The sequence below is a fragment of the Carcharodon carcharias genome, chromosome 14 (genome assembly GCF_017639515.1).
Source record: "Carcharodon carcharias isolate sCarCar2 chromosome 14, sCarCar2.pri, whole genome shotgun sequence".
NCBI lineage: Eukaryota > Metazoa > Chordata > Chondrichthyes > Lamniformes > Lamnidae > Carcharodon > Carcharodon carcharias.
Window position 1 is genome coordinate 143,955,672 of NC_054480.1, and position 23,754 is coordinate 143,979,425.

At 41.4% G+C, this 23,754-nt stretch overlaps 2 protein-coding genes across 5 annotated transcripts in view; both read right to left on the reverse strand.

Moving 5' to 3' along the window:
- Nucleotides 1-2,849: 2,849 nt before the first annotated feature.
- Nucleotides 2,850-19,010, reverse strand: LOC121287328. The gene is made up of 5 exons (XM_041205108.1): nt 18,706-19,010; nt 13,507-13,863; nt 9,599-9,919; nt 5,890-5,995; nt 2,850-4,243 (listed from the first exon to the last, which is right to left on the reverse strand). Coding segments are annotated over exons 1-5 (867 nt in total). The 5' UTR covers nt 18,788-19,010; the 3' UTR covers nt 2,850-4,242.
- Nucleotides 19,011-22,788: 3,778 nt separating this feature from the next.
- The window catches only part of ap3d1 (adaptor related protein complex 3 subunit delta 1), a 96,599-nt gene continuing 95,633 nt past the window's right edge, over nt 22,789-23,754 (reverse strand). For all 4 annotated transcript variants that reach the window (XM_041204684.1, XM_041204683.1, XM_041204685.1 and 1 more), the window contains one exon: nt 22,789-23,494. In XM_041204684.1, coding sequence (XP_041060618.1) covers nt 23,396-23,494 — 99 coding nt within the window. In that variant the 3' untranslated portion in view covers nt 22,789-23,395. The remainder of the gene's footprint in view (nt 23,495-23,754) is intronic.

Sequence of the window (23,754 nt, forward strand, 5' to 3'; positions counted from 1 at the left end):
ACTTAACAGTTTTGACCTACTTTACAGTTTACACCACTCCCCAGTTAAATTTGCACATGTTTGCTCTGCTTTTTGACTTTTGCCAATAAGTTGCTCAGTGTCAAGAAGTTTAAGGATTTCTCAATTAACTCTCTGACTCCTGAATTTTATTTACAACTCTCGATCCTTACTTTCCTTAGCTTGATTAATCTTTAAAGGATTTTTTTTCCATATGTTAAGTTTGCTCTCGATTATCAGCAAAGTGATGGAAGGTGTCATTGACAGTGCTATCAAGCAGCACTTACTCAGCAATAACATGCTGACCAATGAGTTCTGACAGGTCCACTTGGCTCCAGACCTCATTGCAGCCTTGGCCCAAACATGGACAGAAGAGCTGAATACCACAGGTGAGGTAAGAGAGACAGCCCTTGACATCAAGGCAGCATCAGACCAAGGTACCCTAGCAAAACTGAAGTCAATGGGAATCAGGGAGAAAACTCTTCACTAGTTGTCATCAGACCTAGTGTAAAGGAAGATGGTTGTGATTGCTGGGGGCCACTCATCTCAACTGCAGGGTATCACTGCAGAAGTGCCTCCAACAACACTCAAGAAGCTTAACATCATCCAAGCAGCCCACTTGATCAGCAGCCCATCCACCACCTATGCACAGTAACAGCAGTGTGTACCATCTACAAGCATCACTGCAGCAACTTGCCAAGGCTCCTTTTACAGAAAATTTCAAACCATCAGCTTCACCACCTAGATGACCAAGGAAAACAAACACATGGGAAGATGCAAATTCCCCTCCAAGTCACACACTTGGAACAAGAACTGTTCCTTCACTGTCGCTGGGTCAAAATCCTGGAACTCCCTTCCTAACAGCACTGTGGTTGTACCTGCACCACATGGACTGCAGTGGTTCAAGAAAGCAGCTCACCACCACCTTCTCAAGTGCACCTAGGGATGGGCAATAAATGGCCTTGCCAGTGAAGCTCAGATCCCGTGAACAAATAAAAACATGTATATTCTTTGAGACATTGCACGATGTAACATGTTTTTGCAGTGAGCCAACTCTGGTTTTCTCTCCACAGATGCTGTTAGACCTGTTGAGTTTTTCTAGCATTTTCTGTTTTTGTTTCAGATTTCCAGCATCTGCAGTATTTTGATTTTATCTTAAGGCTAAATACCAGTTTGGCTCACATTGCAGGTTTGGCCATCATAATAATAATTGCATTACAGTGGCTTGAAAATTGAATTATTTTTCCTGACTTAGATGTGTGACCCACAAAGGCTGAAGGATGCTGTGTGTCAGCAAAGGCTGTTGTAGTCTGTTCCATTATCAGTTCATATCACCATGGTTGAAATGGGAAAAAACGTCCAGGGTCATACCTTACAATCACAATTCCTTGCTGGGAATCCAGTGCTGCGATGCTAGTATTTTGGTAATGCGCTTACCAATTAGGCAAAAACCTTACCACCAATCTTCCTTTTCCCTACTGTTACCTGGATGCCTGAAATTCCATCTGCCAAATCTAAGCAGCATGTTATTCTGTGGTTAGATTATTTTAATTGGCCTTGTGCATGTAAGAAGGGCATCATTGACAGTGCTATCAAGGGGCACATACTCAGCTGTAACCTGGTCACATACTCACTTTTGGTTCCACCAGAACCTCTCAGCTCCAGACCTCACTACAGCCTTGGACCAGACATGGACAAAAGAGCTGAAGTCCAGAATTAAGGTGAGAATGACTACCCTTGACATCAAGGCAACAATTGACTGAGCATGGCATCAATGCATTTAAATAAAATCGAAGGTGGAAAGTTCTCCACTGGCTGGAGGCATGCCTAGCATAAAAAAATGGTTGTGGTTGTTGGAGACCAATCACCGCAGGAGTTCCTCTGGGTAGTGTCCTAGGCCCAACCACCTTCACTTCCTTCATCAATGACCTTCCCTGTGTCATAAGGTCAGAAGCGGGGATGTTCACTGATGATTGTATAATTTCCTGTTCCATTCACAACTTCTCAGACACAGAAGCAAGTCTGTACCCGCATCCAGCTGTACCTGGGCTTGGGGTGATGAATGAAAGTAAGATTTGCACCACTCAAGGGTCAAGCAATGACCATCCCCAACTAAATACTGTCCAACCCCACCTCACTTTGACATTCCAAGACATTACTGATATTTAATTGAACCGGCCATATAAATATTGGGGCTACAAGAGCAGTGAGCAACTCACCTCCCCAAAGTCTTTTCACCATCTACATGACAAGAGTGTGATGTATTTCTTTCTGCTTGCCTGGATACGTGCAACTCGAACGCTCAAGAAGCTCGATAACATCCAGAACAAAGCAACCCTCTTGACTGGCACCCCATCCACTATTTTAAACATTTACACCTTCCTTCATCGGCGCACAGAAGCAGCTGTGTGTCCCATCTGCAAGATGTACTCCAGCAACTTGCCAAGGTTTCTTTGACCAGCAGGTCCCAAACCTGCAACTGCTGGAATCTAGAAGGAAAAGGTCAGCAGATGCATGGAAATAACACTACTTGTAAGTTTCCCTTCAAGTTAAACACTATCCTGACTTGGAAATACTTTGACTTTCTTCCATTGTCATTGGGTCAAAATCCTAGGACTCCCTACCTAACAGCACTACACAGCATGGACTGCAAACAGTTCAAGGCAGTGGCTGACCATTACCTTTATGAGGGCAATCAGGGATGGGTAATAAATGCCCATGGACAAATACAAAACAAAAGGATGACCACCTTTGCTGCAAGCCTCAGATTTATTTGAACTTGTCTTTTGTATGTAGCGACCACTGGCAGATAATAGCTGCATTAATAAGCACTAGACATAAACAAGCTTGTTCTAAATAGGCATTAGTTCCAGGAATTCAATATTAACAGAGAAACATAGATTCAATTTCACTCTTCAGAATCATGAAAGATCCAGTAACGTTGAATTTAACATCGCATTTACTTTGCTGTACCATAATGCAGTGGGTTTGCAAACTTCCAGAATGTTTCATTATTATTGACATGGCCTTATTTAATCAGCATACACATCAACCTTAAAATAGGAATAAAAGCAAAAAAGAATGTTAAGCAGTATTGTATGTCACAGTACCCATGTACAAAGCTATAACAGGGTGGGGTACAGGCTTAAATCTGAATGCTGCTGAATGAAAGAAAGGCTTGCATTTTTATGGTGCTTCCCATGCCCTTAGGACATCCTGAAGTGCATTTCAGCCAGTAAAGCCCTTTTGAAGTGCAGTCAATGTTGCAATGTAGAAGCTATGGCAGCCAATTTGCACTCAACAAGGTCCCACAAACAGCAATGTGATCATGACTAGAGAGTCTGATTTTAAGTTACGTTGTTTGAGAGATAAATATTGGACAGGGCACAGGGGAGAACCTCCGTGCCCTTCTTCGAATAATGCGTTGGGATCTTTTAAGTCCACATGAGTGGGCAAATGGGGCCTCGGCTAAATGCCACAGCCACATCCAAAAGATGGTACCTCCAATCTTGTAGCACTCTCTCAATCAGTACTGCATGGAGTGGCAGCCTAGATAGCACGTTTAAGTCACAAGTGGGGCTTGAGCGCAAAGCCTTTTGACTCAGCAGCGAGTGCTACCAACTGAGCTATGGCTGAACACAGCTTCACTGCTGACAAGGGGGTCCTAGTAGTCATCGGCCCCTCCCAAAGTGGGAAATCATCTCAGGACTGTTGTCATGACATGCGGCATGGGAACAAACGGCAGTGGTCTGGGAAAGGAAGAAAATATATAACTTTGTGTATATATTGTGTTATTATTCACTGCAAAGGCAGATTGTTTAATAATTAGAGTGACATTCTCCTTATACTTGATACATTATTTTGCCTGCAAAACTAATCGGGACGCACACATTTATATTTTTGAGGTTTAATGGTCATTGTAATTTATGGGGGTGGTGGAAAATAGGTAGCAGCAAATGGGCAGCATGTTTTGCACCCAGACAGATTTTCCTTTCCATTGAAGTGGGAGAGGTATGGCCTCCTTCATCTGTGTTTATCGTGTGATCTTGTGACCTATTAAGAATATTCCAGTAATGGCTGGAAAGTGATTTACAGCAGATCACAGGACATAAAACACAAGCATAAAAGTGAATGTGTGAAGCAGCATATACACGATCCAAAAGTCCAAGTGTTGCAGCATTTCTATTTGACAAGGTTTTCATTCATTTTCTTCTCCAGTGTTGCATATTCAGATTTCTACCATTGTCTGAAACAAATGAATATATTTCATTCCCTTTCTCCATTTAATTGTAAGATTTTTGAAACATCAGGTTATTACAAAAATATATTGATTGCTAACAATGTTTTTAAAAATTAAAATGGATTCATGAGCATGATGTGCACAATAACACTTCTATATATCAAAGCTTGATTACAAAACTTGTTTTAAAGAAGTCATGAAGCCATCTGTGTGCTCATGCATCGGGTATGCACTGGTATTAAGGCTGTCCACAATTTAATGTTGTAATCTGCTTGAGGCCAATTGTATTATTACTTCCTCACACAGGATTCTACAGAATGGAAGAAATCAGAGCAAGTTCACTGCCTAAGAATCTTGTTCATTTCAGATTTTTAAAAAGTGATGGCTGCTGTTAAAAATGTATAATTATGTTCCATAGCTGCCTCAATAGGAATGCACCTGTCTCTTCTTTTTCTGCTATACATAATTGCCAGATTTGGGTCATTGGGCGCAGATAAGATCCGAATGAACTCATTTCCCATCTTCAGTTTGCCCATAGCTGAGAGTTGAGTCCCAGTTCAGCAGCAAATAAAGGCAATGAAGCTTTCAAGATAAAATTAAATGCCTTGTATATGTCACTGCAAAACAGGGCAGGACAAGCAGGTGCAAAAATCTGGCACAGTGTACCTCATGGTAACATGTTTGTATGAGACAGGTTGAAAATTGAATTATCCATGTACTCAGTAACAGCATTTTCAAATAACCATTACTTTGTACATGTATAGTACAACCTCTACAAATGATCAATTTTCTTACTGATGAACTTCAGTAAAAACTACTGCAAGTGCATTGATATAAGTTCTCTTGAATCCTTAGCTCTCTGTTTTGAAAACAGGATAGAATTTTTCAAAAGCTTTTAATTAAATGCCAGGGTATGTGAATAATACCTTTTTTTACCCCACAAACAAGTCATCTCATCAAGGAATTAATAAATTGCCAAGGCAGTGATGCTTTGACACTTTATAAACGTCAAGTTGACATGGTTGTGGATCAGATTTAAATTGGACAAAATTTCTTTGAACAACCATTTGAAATTTTAGAAAAGAGATTGAAATCCATTTGAGAAATAGACCACCATAACTTACACATAAAACAGCTTCCTCTCAGGTTGCAACATTGTCAGCCTTGGATTCGTGGATGCTCACTTGCCTCAGCATCAGTAGCTTGTGAGTTCAAACCCCATTTCAGAAATTTGAACACGTATATTGACACTCTAGCTCAAGGGTGCTGCACTGTCAGAGGTTCTGCTTTCTGGATGAGAAGTAGAACCAAGGTCAGGCAGATATAAAAATTCTGAAGCACCATTTGGTGGAAGAGCAGGGTAGTTGTCCTGGTCCAACATTTAGTTCTCAGTCATCACCAGAGTATTTAATCGTTTATTTAATCGCTGTTTGTCAGTTCTTGCTGTGTGCAAATTGCCAGCTGTGTTTGCTTAACTTCCAACAATGGCCACAGTTTAAAAACTAGTTATGAAGTGCTTTTGGACATCCTGTGGTTTCGAAAGGTGCTATAAAAGTCTGAGTGCTTTTTCTTGTAAATAGAACAATTACAGGCTCAGTCCCTTTGACAGTTGTGAACCCCCTAAGAAATACCACATGCGGTATTGCTCTTACCATTTCTGTTTACAAGCCCAAGTTTGGCCAACCGCCATAAGAATCACCAAGGTAACAGCTTTGCAGATAATGAGCAGAATAAAGCTCAACAGGACACTGTTGAATGCTGAAAAAATTTAAAAAATAGTCATGATGTTAAGCTGAAAATAACCTATAAAAATATTTCAAACCTTGAGGATTAGCATGGTTTACAATTTCATGCAAGTCTTGGTATAAACGTCCAGTGTCATTTTTATCTCCATGTATTTGAAGGCACAAACAAATAGATTTTCCCTTTGTCATGCCCACTGACTCTGTGGAATGGGAGGGGAGTTGCAGCCTCTTACCACGCTGGGCCTGAGGTTAGGGTTGCCAACCCTCCAGGATTCACCTGAGGTCTCCAGGAACTGAAGATTAATCTCGAGACACTGCAGAGAGCAGCCCAAGGAATGGAGCATTAAAAAAAAGTGTCATTGGCCCTTTAATTACAAACATCCTGGAGATGTAGGAAAAAAAGGCTATTTGCCTGAGATTTGTGGGCAGTGAGCCTGCTTATTTCTGAATTGGCGTGGGAAGATGATACATGCCAGGCAACCAATAGTCGAAGCATGGGGGTGGGGGTGGGGGTGGGGGTGGGGGTGGGTGGCATCAGGGAGTCATGTGATGAAACCTCCAGGAATACTTCTGAGCAGAGTTGGCAACTCTAGCTCTAACTGAGTGAAACCTGATCTAAGGTCATGGGGAACAGAAATGGAGTTAAGCGAGGCTGAAGTGGAAAAAATGGAAATGGCATAGGAACATAGGCACAGGTGTAGGCCATTCAGCCCATCCAGCCTGCTCCGCCGCTAAATATGATCATGGCTGATCATCCACTTCAATGCCTTGTTCTCACACTATCCCCAGGTCCCTTTATGCCATTGGCATTTAGGAATCTGTCAATCTCTACTTTAAACATACTCAATGACTGGACCTCCACAGTCCTCCATAGCCCAACAATTTACAGAAGTTGTATAATCAGACATGGGCCACTGACTTGTTTTAGCACATAGATCTGGACATGCCTGCTACAGAGGATTCTTAAAGATGATGTGATTTTTGAAACAATTCCACCCGAGTCCACCCGGGTGGGCGATGGGACAACCGGAACTATTTCACCGGTGGTGGCCAATTAGTAGGGTTGTAGCCAGAATGGGCTACCTCTCTGCACTGCCAGCACAATTAGAGTTCTGGCAGCTCTACAGCCTGGGCAACACCTCTGCTGGAGCTGGTGGCAAGGAGAAGGAGACAGCGTTGCCATGGTTGAAGGGCCAGTGAGGGTCTTGGTTCTAAGCCAGGCCCAGGCCTGCAGGCCCCGGCGATTGGAGGTTAGAACTCTCCAACGGCAGCGTCAGAACCTCGGGGCAGCCGTGGCTGCTGTGGATCCCCTCCTTGGGCCGTGGATCCTCCAGAAAGGAAAGCCACCCCTCCCCCCCCAACCCCACCCCGGGAAGTCGCTGTAAGGCTGCCCCAATGCAGACTCACCAAGTGGCGAGGGTGGCATTCTAATGTCCATAAAATCCTAGACTGGTAAAATGGCCATCAATAGGAATATCACCACTGGGAATATCCTCAAATGGCAGGAATATGTCAGTATTCCCTCCCAATGCCTTCCACCAGCATTTTACTATCCCGTCCTCCTCCCAGCCCATCTAACAAGGGCTGGTAAAATTCCAGCCATAACCTCCATTTCTGACATTCCACCAAACTATCCTCATCTTTGCTCCCTCAAGTCAATGGACTGTAATCTTTAGCATGTCCAGCACAGAATTGGTCTGATCATTCATAGTCACATCTGGCTTGACCACATTAAGCATCAACGTGCTTTGCTCTCCTCAGTCAAAATTGCCAACTACTCTAGGATCTTCCTGGAGGGCATTGACAATCCAAGGCTTCTTTCGATAAGATCAACTCCCTCCTCAAATCTCCATGCTCTGCCACTCGATCCTTACCTCCAATATCAAAGGAAAAGCTCATGGGTTCCTCTGTTTCCAACATCAAGACCAACTATGCATCTTCCAATGTGACTTTTTCCCACCCTCTTTTTCCTGCTTCTGACATTTCCCTAACTCCCAGGCCTGACTCCACATTGCACTGCATTACTCATCCATTTCCCCGTGCCTTTCCTACACTTAGATCTTCCACTGAGACCCCGCTTCTGTTCCTTAAGTCCCTCCTCAGTCAATCTCTGACTACTTATATATTACCTTAAACCCATGCCTAGTTAATATTGGTTTCCTTTTCTTAAGCACCATCCTTATCCTTTTAAAAGCACCATTTTTACTCCTCCCTACAAAAACAAATATTAACTCATTTGTACTCTCCAACCATTTCTCCATTGCTAAGCACCAATTCCTCTGTAAGACCCTTGATTGTGTTTATTACTTCCAAGTTCCATGTCCATCTGTCCCAAAATACAATGGATTCCTCCAAATTAACTTCCACCCTACAGATAGGACCAAAATTGCGTGGTCAAAGCTGTTAATTCTCTATGGCGGTGACCATAGTGTATTATTTATCCTTGCTGTCTCCAATCTCACCTTAAGGGTTGACACTGTGGAATACATTGTTCTTCTCCATTGTCCAGCACTATGAGAAGCTCTTGTATGGTTCCACTCTTACTTATCTGAATGCAAACAGTACTTCTGCAGTAATGGTTTCTCCTCCTACAATTGAACTGTCACCTTTGGAGTCATTCAAGGATCCATTCTTGGCCCCCATCCTTTTCCTCATCTACATGCTATTCTTTGGTGACAGGTTCCATAAGCATGCTGATAACATCCAGCTGTATCTCTCCTCTTTTCTTGAGACCATGACCACTTCCATAGTGACAGACTACCTGTTTGATGTTAAGTCATGGATAAGTCTCAACTTCCTCCAACTGAACATTGAGAAGACTGAAGCCAGTGTTTTCAGCCCTCCCCACAAACTCTATTTCTTTGCCATTGGCGCCATTCTCTTCCCTAGTCAACTTTTTAGAAATCTTAGTAATACTATTGAACCTTGCATCATATCAAGATTGTGTATTTCTACCTCCTTTATATTGCTCCCTCACTTCAGCCAAGTAATATGCACAGTATAAATATCAATCAGCCCAGCGCTGCTCCAGGAAGTATCCCATTTGTTGCCTATCTCCAAATCATCACAGCTCCAAGCACAAATATTTTGCTTCTCTGCTTCACTCAATTGTCAAGTGACTTTGCTCAGTGATTTGGAGTGCCATTTTTTGATTTGCCATCATTCCCCCTAAACTGTAGGTGACATTCTGGGTGTCAATCAGTAAAACCAAGCTGCTGTTCCCAGCTGGGCCTCTGCTTCTAAATAAACTTCTAATCCTATTCAATTATTTCACACTGCGTATGCTTATGTTTCTGTAGCTGGTGCTATTATACTTTCTTCATGTAATAAAATTTGTTTCGCCATCATTCAAATCTATGCTATAAAATTAACTACACAAAAAAAATCAATATAAAATGTACCCACAGAGAAGGCAGCATTTTTCTATATTCTAAATGACAGTCACATAGAGGTGATAGCATAACAAAATAAGATGTGAAATTAGATAAGACATGATGCTTCTTGTACACTGAAATCATAACTGACAGCACAGATACCTGAATGGCTGGCATCAGTATAATATTAATATGTGGAAGGTATGTATTTTTAAAATGCGAGTAAAATGAATGCAGCTTACCATGGACTTGCACATTTATCGAACGCATTGCAATGATTTGCGATGATAAATATGGAGCAGCACAGCAGTAGTAAACTCCAGCATCTTCATTTTGGAGGTTGGATAGAGTCAGTGTAAAAGTACGTCTGTCTGTTGCCGTTGTTTGGTTGCTGATACCACCTCTGTTTGTTGGCATTGGCTGGCTACAGTTTTCATTATCCTTTGTCCAAAATACTGTCAGTGTGTTATTCAAATTCTTATCGAATTTCACAATGCACTGAAGCCTTAGGAAACCCCCTCTTTGTCCTCTCATTTTGGAATTGGGAATAATCATCTTGAATTCTTAGGATTCAAAAATAAAACTGTTTGCGATCATAAGATTAAATAAGGTGCATAATTTGTGTCTGATAACATGAGGTTATGCACATTAGCTAAGCATTGGAAACAATATTCAATTATTGAATTTAATATATTTCTGTCGTGTCTCTTACATAGAAAATGTCTTGGAGTACTTGTCATGAAAGGGAGGAAAAGGGGAGAATAGAAGCTGGATGGGAATGAAACTCTGGCAAAGAGAATGGTTCAAGAAGGTGAATGAAAGTAGCAAGGTGGAGGGTTCTGGGAAGTAGTTCCAATAGACAGGGGGAGCATGGCTGAAAGAACAGTTCCTGATGTTAATATTGAGGAATCTTAGGGTACTTGCAGGAATGTTAAACCAAAGGATGTCACAGGCATAGGGTGGGGCAAAGCCATTAAGTATTTGAAAATGAGAATGAGAATTGTGCTAGGGCACGAAGACAATGAGACTTTGCAAGAATGATAGTGATGGGAAAGCTAGAAATCATTATTGAATGGATATGGGAGGCAGTAATCTGGATAAGTTGCAGTTAGTGCAGGGTTTTTTCTTTATTCTTTCATGGGATGTGGGCATCACTGGCAAGGCCAGCATTTGTTGCCCAACCCTATTTGCCCTTGAACTGAATGGCTTGCTCAGCCATTGCAGAGGACAGTTAAGAGTCACTCACATTGCTATGGATCTGGAGTCACATTGAACCAGATGGGTTTTTACAACAATCGATGGTAGTTTCATGGTCACCATCACTGAGACCAGCTTTATTTTTATTAAATGAATTAAATTCCACCAGCTGCCATGGTGGGATTTGAACCCAAGTCCCCAAAACATCAGCCTGGGCCTCTGGAGTTTAGGAAACTAGCAAGGAGAACACTGGGGCAGACAAACTTCAAGGTGATAGATACATTGATCAGGGTCTCAACAGTGTTGTGGAGAGGTACAGAAGATAACAGGCAGTGTTTCAGTGGTGTTTGAAGTCATGGTCAGATGAAGTTAACAAACACCAACTCAGGATACCAGGGTTAGCCCTATAACAACTTTCAGTTTCTTGGCCTTAATCATCTCCTTTGCACTATTTACTTCCAATCCCTCTACCCCTCGTCTCCCACTGGGATTACCTGCAGACCCCCTACTCCCTAGGATGGAGGCCCATCCACCAGCACTCTTCATCTAGCTGAACTTGTTACATTTTGCCTCCACTCACTTCCTTCAAATAACATGGCTTGCCGAGGGAATCCAAATGACTGTCTATTTTTGTGATTTGTCAAGCATTCTTTGTTCCAGGCCTTATCTGGTTGGCTCCTGCTGCTCTTTTTCTAGTACGTTGACCAGTATCAGTTAGTGCTTTTGCTGCACACTGGAAAAGTTCATGAACTTTGCTTTCATTTTTCACCCCTCCCCCTTAGGATTGCCAACCCTCCAGGATTGGCATGGAGTCTCCAGGAATTGAAGACTAATCTCCAGGACACTGCTGTGTGCAACCCCGGAGAAAAATCATCGAGCCAAGGTTGTATTTTTTTGTAATTTTTTATGAACAATTGTCATTACCAGATATAAAAAGAATGAAAGTAGGAAAAAAAGGCTGTTTTGGTTGATAGTCAAGCACCACCCAATTTGATAATGAGTCTTTTTGCTTTCCAATTGGCCTAGGAAGGTACTGTGTCACAAGGATAGATGTGTTGGCCAAGGAATGGCTGGAGCGTGTGGGTAAATCATGTGATGAAAGCTTTAGGAATACATTTAATTAGTTGGCCACCCTATTCCCTCTCCTTCACATGGCCTCTTCTCTTTGTCAACTTTTCTATCTCTTTTATCTGGGGATAGGCGGTCAACAATATCTACTCTCAGCCCCGCTGAGTCCCATGACTACCTTGATTACACCTCCTCCCAGATTGCATCCTGTAAGGACAATACCAACTTCTCTGTCTCATCTCTGTTGCATCTGTTCTGACCATGCCATCTTGCACACCAGGTTGTCTTCCTTTCCCCTCAACTGAGGGTTCCCCTCCACACTGGTTGACAGGGCCCTCAATCGTGTCCATCTCATTTCTGGTACTTCTGCACTCACTCCTTTCCCAGAGCTATGATAAGGTTCCACTTATCCTTAACTTCCACCTACCAACCTCCACATTTAACAGATCATTCATCATCATTTTTGTCCGCTCCAACATGTTATTACCCTTCCCCTTCAGCATTCTGAAGGGACCTTTCCCTCCGTACGACACTGTCCACTTTTCAAACACTCCCAACACCCCACTTCTCTTTCCATAACATCTTGATATAAGAGATGCAACACCTGGCCTTTCACTTCTTTCCTTCCCATTGTCCAAGATTCCAAACACTCCTTCCAGGGGAAACGAGTTGCTTGTAATCCTTTCACTGTATTATGCTGTATTCTCTGCTCGAGAGATCAAACTCAGATTGCGTGACTGTTTTAGTAAACACCCCCATCCAGTTTGCCAGAACTTTCAGTCCTTTGTCGTTTTAATTCTCCATGCTGCTTCTACTCTGACCTCTGTCCTGGGCCTCCTACACTATTCCAATGATACTCAATGGAAGCTCAAGAAACAGCATAACATCTTTCAAAATAGGCACTTTACAACCTTCTAGGATCAAAATTGTGTTCAACAATTTCATATCATAATCACCGCTCACATTTTTTCAGACAGCAGCTGTTAGTAACAATTCTGCTATTTCCATTGACACCTCCTGTAAACCTATCGTTTGCTTCTTTGTTCAATTACCATCTCCTCTTGCCTTGCACCATTATACCTTTTGGTAATTTAATCTCTCTTGCCTTCCACCCCATCAGGCCTTCCCCTTCATTTCTCTCCTGCTTTTATTATCTCTGAACTGGCTTAAAAACTGTTACATCTCTAACTTCTGATGAAAGATAGAAAGTTAACTTTCTTCCCTCTTCAGTTTTGCCTGTTCTTTCAGGTTTCCAACATCCACTTTTGCTTTCTTATTTAGGTGTGGCTCATCTATAACTTAATTAATCATGCTATAGGTTTTGCAATACAACTGTCCTATTCACTTCACAGATGCATCACATGACACCTGAATGCCATTTCTAAAATAATGTACAGGAGATTAAGCCACATACTCAGTTGCTACCAGCTGAATGGAGAAACATAGGCTCTTCCATTGCCAGAAAAGCTCCTAAACATGGACACATCTGTTGTGGTGGTTACATAGCTAATGTGTGCAGGAGGCATGCCTGACTGTTTCATATATGAAAGTGATTAACTAAGATTGTATTGCACTATATATTCTTGGTTGAAAATTGTAACAGTCATCACCAAACGTTTGAAGGAAATTGTTCAGGGGGTAGATTTCTAGCCCTGAACATGTCTTGTAATTTTGAAATACTATGTTGTATTAAAACACTTGCAAATTAGCTTAAAATTATTCCGAAGAAGAGTCATATTGGACTTGAACCATTAATTCTGTTTCTCTCTCCACAGATGCTGCCAGACCTGCTGAGTTTTTCCAGCACTTTCCGTTTTTATTTTGGATCTCTAGCATCTGCAGTAGTTTGCTTTTATTAAAATTATTCCTTATTTTCAATACTTACCCACTACCAAAACTGTTATCATGTGGCCCATCACAGTGGCTGAGCTGAGGCTGGGGAGATGGCCCTGACACTGATAGACTCCGTGGTGGTTAATGTGAGCAGGGGAAATCCAAAGAATAGAAGTCATCGTACTGGGCCCAAAATGTGAGTCGTATGTGGCTCCATTGACAAATTCATCCAGCTGAGACAGCAATGTACAACCTTCTGATGTCTGCTTACACCAGTTTAATTCTGGCACAGAGGAATTGTTCTCACAGTAGCTAGCGGTGCATGAGAGAGAAAACACGGAGCCTTCTACAACATAGACTGTAGCTTTTGAATAGGAGAGTTTTAATTGGCACCGGTTTTGATTGTGTCCTAAAATTGAGGAGAAAAAGCATTAATAAAAATGATTACATATTTGTTGGATGCTTTGTGAAATATAAATTATTGGGTGAGAGCTAATTAGTTGCAATATTATTGGGTAGATTTTTTTCATTGGACATGTCAAGCATTGAGCTCTTTTGAGATATTAATGGTGCGAATTGATAAAGGAAACACAATGGATGCTGTGTGCATGGATTTTCAAGTGGAGTTGATAAAGAATGCAATTTGGCAAAATTACTACATGTGGCATTAAGTATTGCTGAAAAAGATATTTCTTGTCAAAGTTTTTCGTTTTGCACTCATCAGGACAATTCGGAAGAAAATACTAACTTCAGGAAACATGTTTATACTGCATGAGAAGTGAATGCTGATTGGTAGAAGCATTACCATGGAGAATGCACCAGTTAATGGTGAGACAATTAATTGCCTAGCATTGTTTGAAATTTAAACCATGCAGTTTGACTCTGATTGGTCAAGACATTGCCCCGGGGAATGAACCAGCCAATGGCTGTCACTTATTTTGTTCAGGTGAAACAGGCGCAATGTGTGTACATGTTCTATCTGCAAAGAACAGGGCCCCGTGTATTAATATATGTAGCTTTAGGCACATGTACCTGTGCCACACTGAGCCCGACTGACGATCTTAAATTGGCCTTATAGATAACCTTGTAAATAGGGCCTGAGCTGTCTGCTCACCATGCAAGCTTGATGCTGAAATCGGGCACATCAAAGACATCCAGTGGGATAATGGCTACCCTGGTCAGATCATTTCATACGGTAAATCACGCAAGCTCATGAACAGACTTAAGACCATCACTTTCAGCCCTGAAAAGTGCCCAGTCTACCTCAGATTACTTGGAATAGCAAGGTATCTCAAAAATTTGAGCAACAGGTGAAGCTAGTTGTTTCACGCTGCTACTATGCAGAAACAACGAGTGGTATTTGCCATTAGCAGGATGCTGCCATCAAGCCAAAAAGATGTTCTGCCTATCACGCAAATGAGTGGTGCATGAATTTCAGTGCCCGTGTGGTGCTAGGTATGTAGGCTGTATGTCCAAATGACTGGTGGATCGTATCAAATAGCATGTCCCAGGCACTGTTTGCAATGGGTAGGGTACAGGCTGTCCTTGCAACACTCAAAACACAGTGCCCTACGTTTGATGTGATTCCACGATTGGACAATATTTGCTAAATAATCCTCAGTGTGCTAAGAGTTACACTGACAACCAATAAAGATTGTCAGTCCTTACTGGTTGTCGGGCACGCAGTGTGGTGCATTTACGTGTACTGGAAACTACATATATCAATACACAGGGCCCTGTTCTTTGCAGACGGAAAGAACATTGTGCCTGTTTCAGCTAAACAAAATAAGTGACAACCGTTTGCTGGTTCATTCCCCAGAGCAATGTTTTGACTAGAGTCAAGCTGTCTGGTTTAAATTTCAAACAATGCATGAGAGTTAACTGGCAATCACCATCAGCTGGTGCATTCTCCATGGCAACACCTCTACCAATCGGAGTCTACTTGCCAACCAACGAGCACTCTTTTCCCACATAGTCTAAATATGTTGTTTCCCCTGATAATTGGTATTTCCTTGCAAATTACCCTGAGCTGTGACAAAAATGTTTGTTTTCAACAATACTCAAGTTCTGTACCACCAAATGACTATGTGGCATTAAAGTGAATGAGGCAAAGAGGATGGATTTCCAGCATCCGGAGGATTTTGCTTTTATATTGGTGCAGCAAGGATAGAAAATTGACTGGTAGATAGAAAACAAAGTAGTGGTCAAGGGACAATTTTAAGACTGTTAGATCTTTTATTACTATAAATGTTAAGCTTTAATAGATTGCAGTTTAGTATTCAGTTGTTAGAATATACTTTTATTATACTCATTAGAATATGAGAAACGATGTTGAAACAGAAGTTTCTTAGAGAGCTATTGTTATCTTTGAAGTTCTGCTAGTCATCGATGTAGGAATAGACAAACATGGTGTTGACGCTGAAAGAGATAAAATGGGACAACAAGGAATTGTCTGCAATTGGACAATTGTTTGTTTTGAGATTCTGTTAGCATAGCGACATTCACCAGATGAAGAATACAGTCACAGGCGGGAAGAAGCAATAGGCATTCATATTCACGGCCACTGCCTAAATCAGATCAGGTTTTTTTTTTGCATTGTTTTGTTAATTACTGCATAAATACCTGCATGTATTGTTTTACTTCTCAAAATAAACTATTACTGAAACACAGAGATAAAAACAAAAAAACTGCGGATGCTGGAAATCCAAAACAAAAAGAGAATTACCTGGAAAAACTCAGCAGGTCTGGCAGCATCTCTTTCTCTCTCCGCCGCTGCGCACCCGCCCCACACACACACACACACACACACACACCTTAAACCAGCTTATATTTCAACTCTTTCTTGGACTCGAACTCAAGTTCTGTCGAAAGGTCATGAGGACTCGAAATGTCAACTCTTTTCTTCTCTGCCGATGCTGCCAGACCTGCTGAGTTTTTCCAGGTAATTCTGTTTTTGTTTTATTACTGAAACACAATGGTTTTGGTTTTAACCTACTGGACAATTAAAAGCTTAAAAGAAAGATTTATTACTAGAGGAGAGATGTAAATAGTGGTGCCCTTTTGGGTCAGTTCTCTATCAATATATGGTCTGGGTTCGAGTATGGGACCACAATGAAAATAATTGTAGACATCAGAAAAAAGTGTACTTAACTATAAAACAACTTCAGAAAGACATACGGGGGGGGGGGGGGTGGTGGGGAGGTAGAGTGGACAGATAGATCTCCAAAGAAATTGGGAGCATTGATGTATTTCGGGAAGATGAATGAGAGGAAATATACTGCAAAAATTTAAAACAAGCAGAGAAGCAGAAATTTATGGATTCAGAAGTACAAATCTTTGAGAGTGCTTTCTAAGGATCCTTGGTGAATTCCTGCGGTGCATCTTGTAGATGGTACACACTGCTGCTACTGTGTGTCGATGGTGGAGGCAGTGAATATTTGTGGATGTGGTGCCAATCAAGTGGGCTGCTTTGTCCTGCATGGTGTCAAGCTTCTTGAATATCGCAGGAGCTGCACTCATCCAGGAAAGAGGGAAGTATTCCATCACACTCCTGACTTGTGCCTTGTAGATGGTGGACAGGTTTTGGGGAGTCAGGTGGAGTTACACGTCACAGAATTCTGAGCCTCCGACCTGCTCTTGTAGCCATTATATGGCTAGCCCAGTTCAGTTTCTGATCAATGATAACCCCCAGGATATTGATAATGGGATTTAGGTAATGGTAATGCCATTGAACATCAAGGGGCGATGGTTAGATTCTCTCTTGTTGGAGATGGTCATTGCCTGGCAGTTGTGTGGCGCAAATATTACTTGTCAGCCCAAGCCTGGATATTGTCCAGATCTTGCTGCATTTGGACATGGACTGCTTCAGCATCTGAGTGGTTGGGAATGTTGCTGAACATTGTGCAATCATCAGTGAACATCTCCATTTCTGACCTTATGGTGTAAGGTCATTGATGAAGCAGCTGAAGATGGTTGGGCCTGGGACACTACCCTGAGAAACTCCTGCAGTGATGTCCTGGAGCCGAGATGACTGACCTCCAACAACCACAACCATCTTCCTTTGTGCTAGGTACGACTCCAACCAGTGGAGAGTTCTCCCGATTCCCATTGACTCCAACCAGCAGAGAGTTTTCCCCTGATTCTCATTGACTCCAGTTTTGCTAGGGCTCCTTGATGCCACACACTGTCGAACACAGCCTTGATGTCAGGGGCAGTCACTCTCACCTCACCTCGGGACTTCAGATTTTTTTGACCATGTTTGAACCAAGGCTGTAGTGAGGTCAGGAGCTGAGTGGTCCTGGCAGAACCCAAACTGGACACCAGTGAGCAGGTTATTGCTAAGCAAGTGCTGCTTGATAGCGCAGTTGATCACCCCTTCCATTACTTTACTGATAGCCAAGAGTAGGCTGATGGGGCGATAATTGGCCAGGTAGATGCCGGTGTTGTAGCTGTACTGGAACAGCTTGGCTATGGGCACGGTGCGTTCTGGAGCACAAGTCTTCATTACTACTGTCAGGGCCCACAGTTTGAGAAGTTCTGTAGGTGGCAAAACTTATTTAAGGTTTTGATAATCACCACGAGAGAGGCTGGCAAAAAAAAAATAAACTTAGGTTTTAGAAAAGAGAAAGGCCCTTAGAAGCATAAGAGTTCACATTAAGCAGGTGAATACCTTGATGTAATAGAAAATTTTAGGAGGGCATTGGAAACAGGAAAGGGAGCGGGTTATACAGCTCTTAGAGAGAATCCGTATGGGTATAATTGGCCAGATGGCCTTCTTCTGTTTTATATTCTATGATTCTACAACTTTAGATACTTCAGTGGAGCATAAGCTTTGATTCAACTTTTCATAATGTAGGTTCATTTGTTAGAAACTTTGAGACTCGTCTTTAATAATATTTAGGAGGAAACAACCACAAAATGAAACAGTTGCAATATCTTCTGTAAACCAATAAAACACAAAATATGATAGCTTAATCAATTAGTTTTCATTAATCATTCATACAAAATAATTGTACATAGTTGTTTTAGTGCCACAAAACAAGATCATGTATTAGCAAAGATTATTTTAACACTGACCAGAAGGGCCGAAGTTACAACGTGGAGCTTGTACAAGCATGGGGATGAAGGGTTAGGTGACCTTCCATACAAGAAATATTCATGATTCTAGTTTTGATAACCTCTTTATAAAAATATCTTTCATATTGCTTGGAGTTAAAAATTCAATAACTTACACACTTATAAATATTCCTACCTTGTACTGTGGACAACCACCAAGCAATTAACAAAAATGCCCTAAGAAGCACCGCTATGTGCCAAGGGCATTGACGATTCATCCCAAGTTGTGTTCAAAGTGCTGCTTTCAATATAAATTCTTTAAAGCAAATATTATATCCACTAAAGCAGCCCTTACAAGCATTGCCTTGTTTTCCGTTCAAACCAGAGGGTGGAAGGAAACAATATTTTGCTGCTCATTAGCAGGAAGTGGTCTTCTTAAAAAACACCAATAAAACAGAATATAATTGGATCATCAGTTGGTAACACGGAATATGATCTTTCCATAACTACAGCAGGTTTTCAATTTAAATTTTAATGACTAACATCCTCCAGAAAGAGGTTAGTTGTCATCATTCCTTAAATTGCTCTTAAATTGCAATTCTTGTAAAATTCTCTTATGCAGGCTGGAATTAAAATAAATCAACTGTTAAAATCTCACTGACGTCATTCATTGTGTCTATGTTTAAGATGGAGATGTGTTTAGTAGTGAGAAAGATCGTAAAATTAAGAGTCAAGACTTCTATTTAAATAATGTTATGATCTTAGGGCATCCCAAAACACTTTACAGCCAATTAAGTGGTTTAAGCGTAGCCACCGTTGCAATGTAGAAAATCACTTCCGGACTTATTCTTTGATTCCCTATTAACTGATGGGGAATTAGGTCATGTGGTACAATAAACTCACATTTACTTCTGCTGTAAAAACTTGTTGAATTTTCCAACTGGCCTTTTAACTAACGTGTACTTGTGTATTCATTAGCCTAATTTTATCATAATGTATGCAGAATTACAGAGATAAGGCCAAGCACAATTTTTGAAATAAAATGGGTAGTAAAAGGATGACATACCCTCATCTATTCAGGACTTGAATTCATAAAAACTAAATTGCAGAACATTTCATTATGCACTCTATGTTCTTAACCTGGAAGTGCCTTAACAGATTTAGGACTGGTGTAGGTCGTTCAAAGGTATCACTAAGCAATTGGGGATATACAACCAGCCTGACAACTTGTGAATGTGGAACTGAGCCACAGACTATACAACATCTCCTGCAATGCCTATCGCTAGAGGAACCCTGCACTGTTGCAGATCTTGCCGAATTCAACAAGGTGCAAAAATGTGTTCAGTTCTGCCTGGGCCATGTATAGGCTGTCCGTGGACACGATAAGAAGAATAATCTGACTACTGGATTGAGAATGGAGGTGAATGCCTGCTTTCCAGACAGCAGTCATAATTCTTTCATTTTCTATGTCTGGGTTATTTGCGAAGAAGCCATTATTGTCTGCAATACGACAACCTTTGTCATTCTGACAGCCTAGCCCAGTAGAGGATATCCAATTGCAGGACTAAAGAATTGACAGACATTTTAAACAGGCTGTGGATGCTGCTGGGTCAATTGAAATTTTCCAAGAAGGTTCTAGAGATTATGGTAAGGCAAGAGTAGCAAGGTAAATTGATCAGAAGCAGGTAAATGAAGTCAAGGTACAAATCAGTGGTGACCTTGGACTGAACTGTTTACTCCTGTTTCCACATAGACAGAGAATTGAAGCTGGATACTTCCCAAAAGATTTGATCCTATCTTATTTCTGGTCTTTCTAATATTATTCATTGAGTACCATCATGTTTTAAAATGGGAACACCAGACCCTCGTGGCTCCTTGAAGTCATAGCATTTCTATGCTTTCTATTTACTAGTGCATTGCTTCTATCAAGGGGAGGTCATGCCTGACAAATCTGTTAGAATTCTTTGAGGAGGTAACAAGTAGGTTAGACAAAGGACAGCCAATGGATGTTATCTACTTGGACTTCCAGAAGGCCTTTGACAAGGTGCAGCACAGGAGGCTGCTCAGTAAGATAAGAGCCCACGGTGTTAGAGGCAAGGTACTAGCATGGATAGAAGATTGGCTGTCTGGCAGGAGGCAGAGAGTGGGGATAAAGGGGTCCTTCTCAGGATGGCGGCCGGTGACTAGTGGAGTTCCGCAGGGGTCAGTGTTGGGACCACAACTTTTCACTTTATACATTAATGATCTAGATGAAGGAACTGAGGGCATTCTGGCTAAGTTTGCAGATGATACAAAGATAGATGGAGGGACAGGTAGCATTAAGGAGGCGGGGAGGCTGCAGAAGGATTTGGACAGGTTAGGAGAATGGGCAAAGTGGCAGATGGAATACAATGTGGGGAAGTGCGAGGTCATGCACTATGGTAGGAAGAATAGAGGCATAGACTATTTTCTATATAGAATTCAGAAATCTGGAGTGCAAAGGGACTTTGGGAGTCCTAGTCCAGGATTCTCTTAATGTTAACTTGCAGGTTGAGTCGGTAGTTAGGAAGGCAAATGCAATGTTGGCATTTATTTCGAGAGGACTGGAGTATAAAAGCAGGGATGTGCTGCTGAGGCTTTATAAGGCTCTGGTCAGACCACATTCAGAATATTGTGAGCAATTTTGGGCCCCGTATCTCAGGAGAGGGTCCAGAAAAGGTTCACGAGAACGATCCCAGGAACGAAAAGATTAACACATGAGGAACGTTTGAGGACTCAGGGTCTATACTCGATGGAGTTTAGAAGGATGAGGGGGGATCTGATTGAAATTTACAGAATACTGAAAGGCCTGGATAGAGTGGACGTGGGGAAGATGTTTCCATTAGTAGGAGAGACTAGGACCCGAGGGCACAGCCTCAGAGTAAAGGGAAGACCTTTTAGAACAGAGATGAGGAGAAACTTCTTTAGCCAGAGAGTAGTGAATCTATGGAATTCATTGCCACAGAAGGCTGTGGAGGCCAGGTTGTGTATTTAAGACTGAGATAGATAGGTTCTTGATTGGTAAGGGGATCAAAGGTTACAGGGAGAAGGCGGGAGAATGGGGTTGAGAAACTTATCAGCCATGATTGAATGGCGGCGCAGACTCGATAGGCCAATTGGCCTAATTTCTGCTCCTATGTCTTATGGCGCGTTAAAGCATTTGCTCCTTTGGTTGGAGGACAGGCTCTTCTGAAATGCAGGATATGGGGCCTCTGGAAATGTGTCAATATTTGCATAGCACGCCTCACAGAAAAGTTTAAAAACCATTGCAGTCAGTCACTCTCTTATTGACACTGCTCGTGAACAAAGAAAACACTGCCTTCAGCACATAACATGGGTTGACATTCCCAATTCAGTTCTAAAGGAGTGCTACATTGTCTGGACACTTTAAACTCAGGTGCCATCTGCATCCCTCAGTGGATTTCAAGGCACTATTTGAAGAGGTTCATGGATTTCTCCTGGCATCCCAGGCAAATGTTAAAAAGATTTAACTGGTCATTGATTTCACAGCTACTTATGAGATGTTGCTGCCACAGAATGATTGCTTTCGTTGCCCACATAAGTTACTGGGCTTCAAAAATAATTGTGCGTGTGCGCGCGCGCTTGTGTGTGGTGTGCTATTACAGTACAAGATGCTATATAAAATGTGTCCAATTCTAACTCATCTTTTCCAATTCAATTACTTACCGTTCCCTGCATTTTTCTATTCCACTTTTCCCTTTTTGAATGCTTCCAATTTGGCCAACTTTTGTTCCATTCTTTCCAAGTGTTGAATTTGAAATAATTCTTATGTACTGGGATAACTCTTGATACAAATAATCTATCGGTGATGCTGCCCATGAATTTATGAAGTTATGCTTTTTTAAAAAAAATATACAATGGCAAGAGTCGAGTTACTTCAGAAATTTACACCACACATAGTGGTCACATAGTGACTGACACACAGCAAATTTATCAGTGACAAAACGATCCAAGATTTGTAGTAAGGGAGTGTGTATTCTACACTAAGTAGACAGTCAAATAAATCCTGTGTGGTCTTCCAACTTCCGTTAACTGTTTCATACGAAAGGGAAGAAAAGCGATGTGCTCCTGGAATCCAATGGACAGTGTGTATGCTGGTTGACGCCAAGAAATTATGCAAAAAATTCAAAAACATTTGCTTGATTGTATGACAAATGAGGTGAGGTAGGAAGCACCTGCTGCAATAGGGTGAAAAATAAATGGGGGAAAAGGTGTTTCTTTTAAGAGAGCAAGTCAACAGAAGGTTTTACATTTTTATTGATTTATCGACACAAGATACAGCAGCTTGTCATTATTTTTTTTTAACCTCCAAGAGGGAATGTTGATAGTAAATAATTTTAAACACATTGTTCAAAATCCTAGAATTAACACACAGGATTCTATGAGAGAACTCTACATGCTAAATTGACAGTTTTGACCATCAAACAAAACACCACTATTTTTGGAATAAACATTTAATTAAGACAAATTTAAAGTAAATGTTCAGTCTCTGACAGTGGCAGACTACTTTGGGTTCACAGCTGCTTGCACAGCATCACTACAGTTCAATTCTTCAGGAATGCAGTATCAATTTGAAATACACAAACCAGTTCAATACACTCTAAGAGTCTGGATATTTGAACGGCAGCTGGTCTCAGTAACCAGTATAATACACATGGTTGCATTATGAGATTGTGGTGAAACGGTATGTGGAGTGGCGGCCAAAGAAAACAAAAAAAAACATGAACACGAGATTAGGATGTCTAACTGCAAATGACTGTGAAGATAAATAATTCACATGCCTTGTGTTAAGTAGCTCATGCTTTCAGGGGAAAACATAATACAGTTCTAGTGCGATTTACAACGGCTCAGCACTTCTCTGTCAACGTCTGCTTTAATTCATCAAGTAGATTCCCAAGAAGGGTAGAATCGCTGCATTTCCCATCCACAGAGACGGAGCTATCACCCTATTTAAAATAAAATTGTAATGCTTCACACTTAGTGTAAATACAGAGAGGTCAGTTCACACTTCCTAAGATAAGCTTTAAACTTGACAAAGTTTACCTTCATATTTAATATTTTAGTTTGAAAAACATGGTGAAATCTTGAGCTCCCCTAATTAAGTTGGCAAATACAATAGCTCAGGGTCACACTGGGCATTAAGACAAAAGGTTTATCATTTGTATAAAAGCAAAAAACTGTGGATGCTGGAAATCCAAAACAAAAA

Coding starts and splice junctions, on each gene's coding strand:
- LOC121287328 (XM_041205108.1), bottom strand. CDS start 18,787: ATGAATCGTCAATGCCCTTGGCACATAGCGGTGCTTCTTAGGGCATTT. Junction 13,864..18,705: donor GTGGTTGTCCACAGTACAAG/GTAGGAATATTT, acceptor CCTCAATTTTAG/GACACAATCAAAACCGGTGC. Junction 9,920..13,506: donor GATAACAGTTTTGGTAGTGG/GTAAGTATTGAA, acceptor TTGAATCCTAAG/AATTCAAGATGATTATTCCC.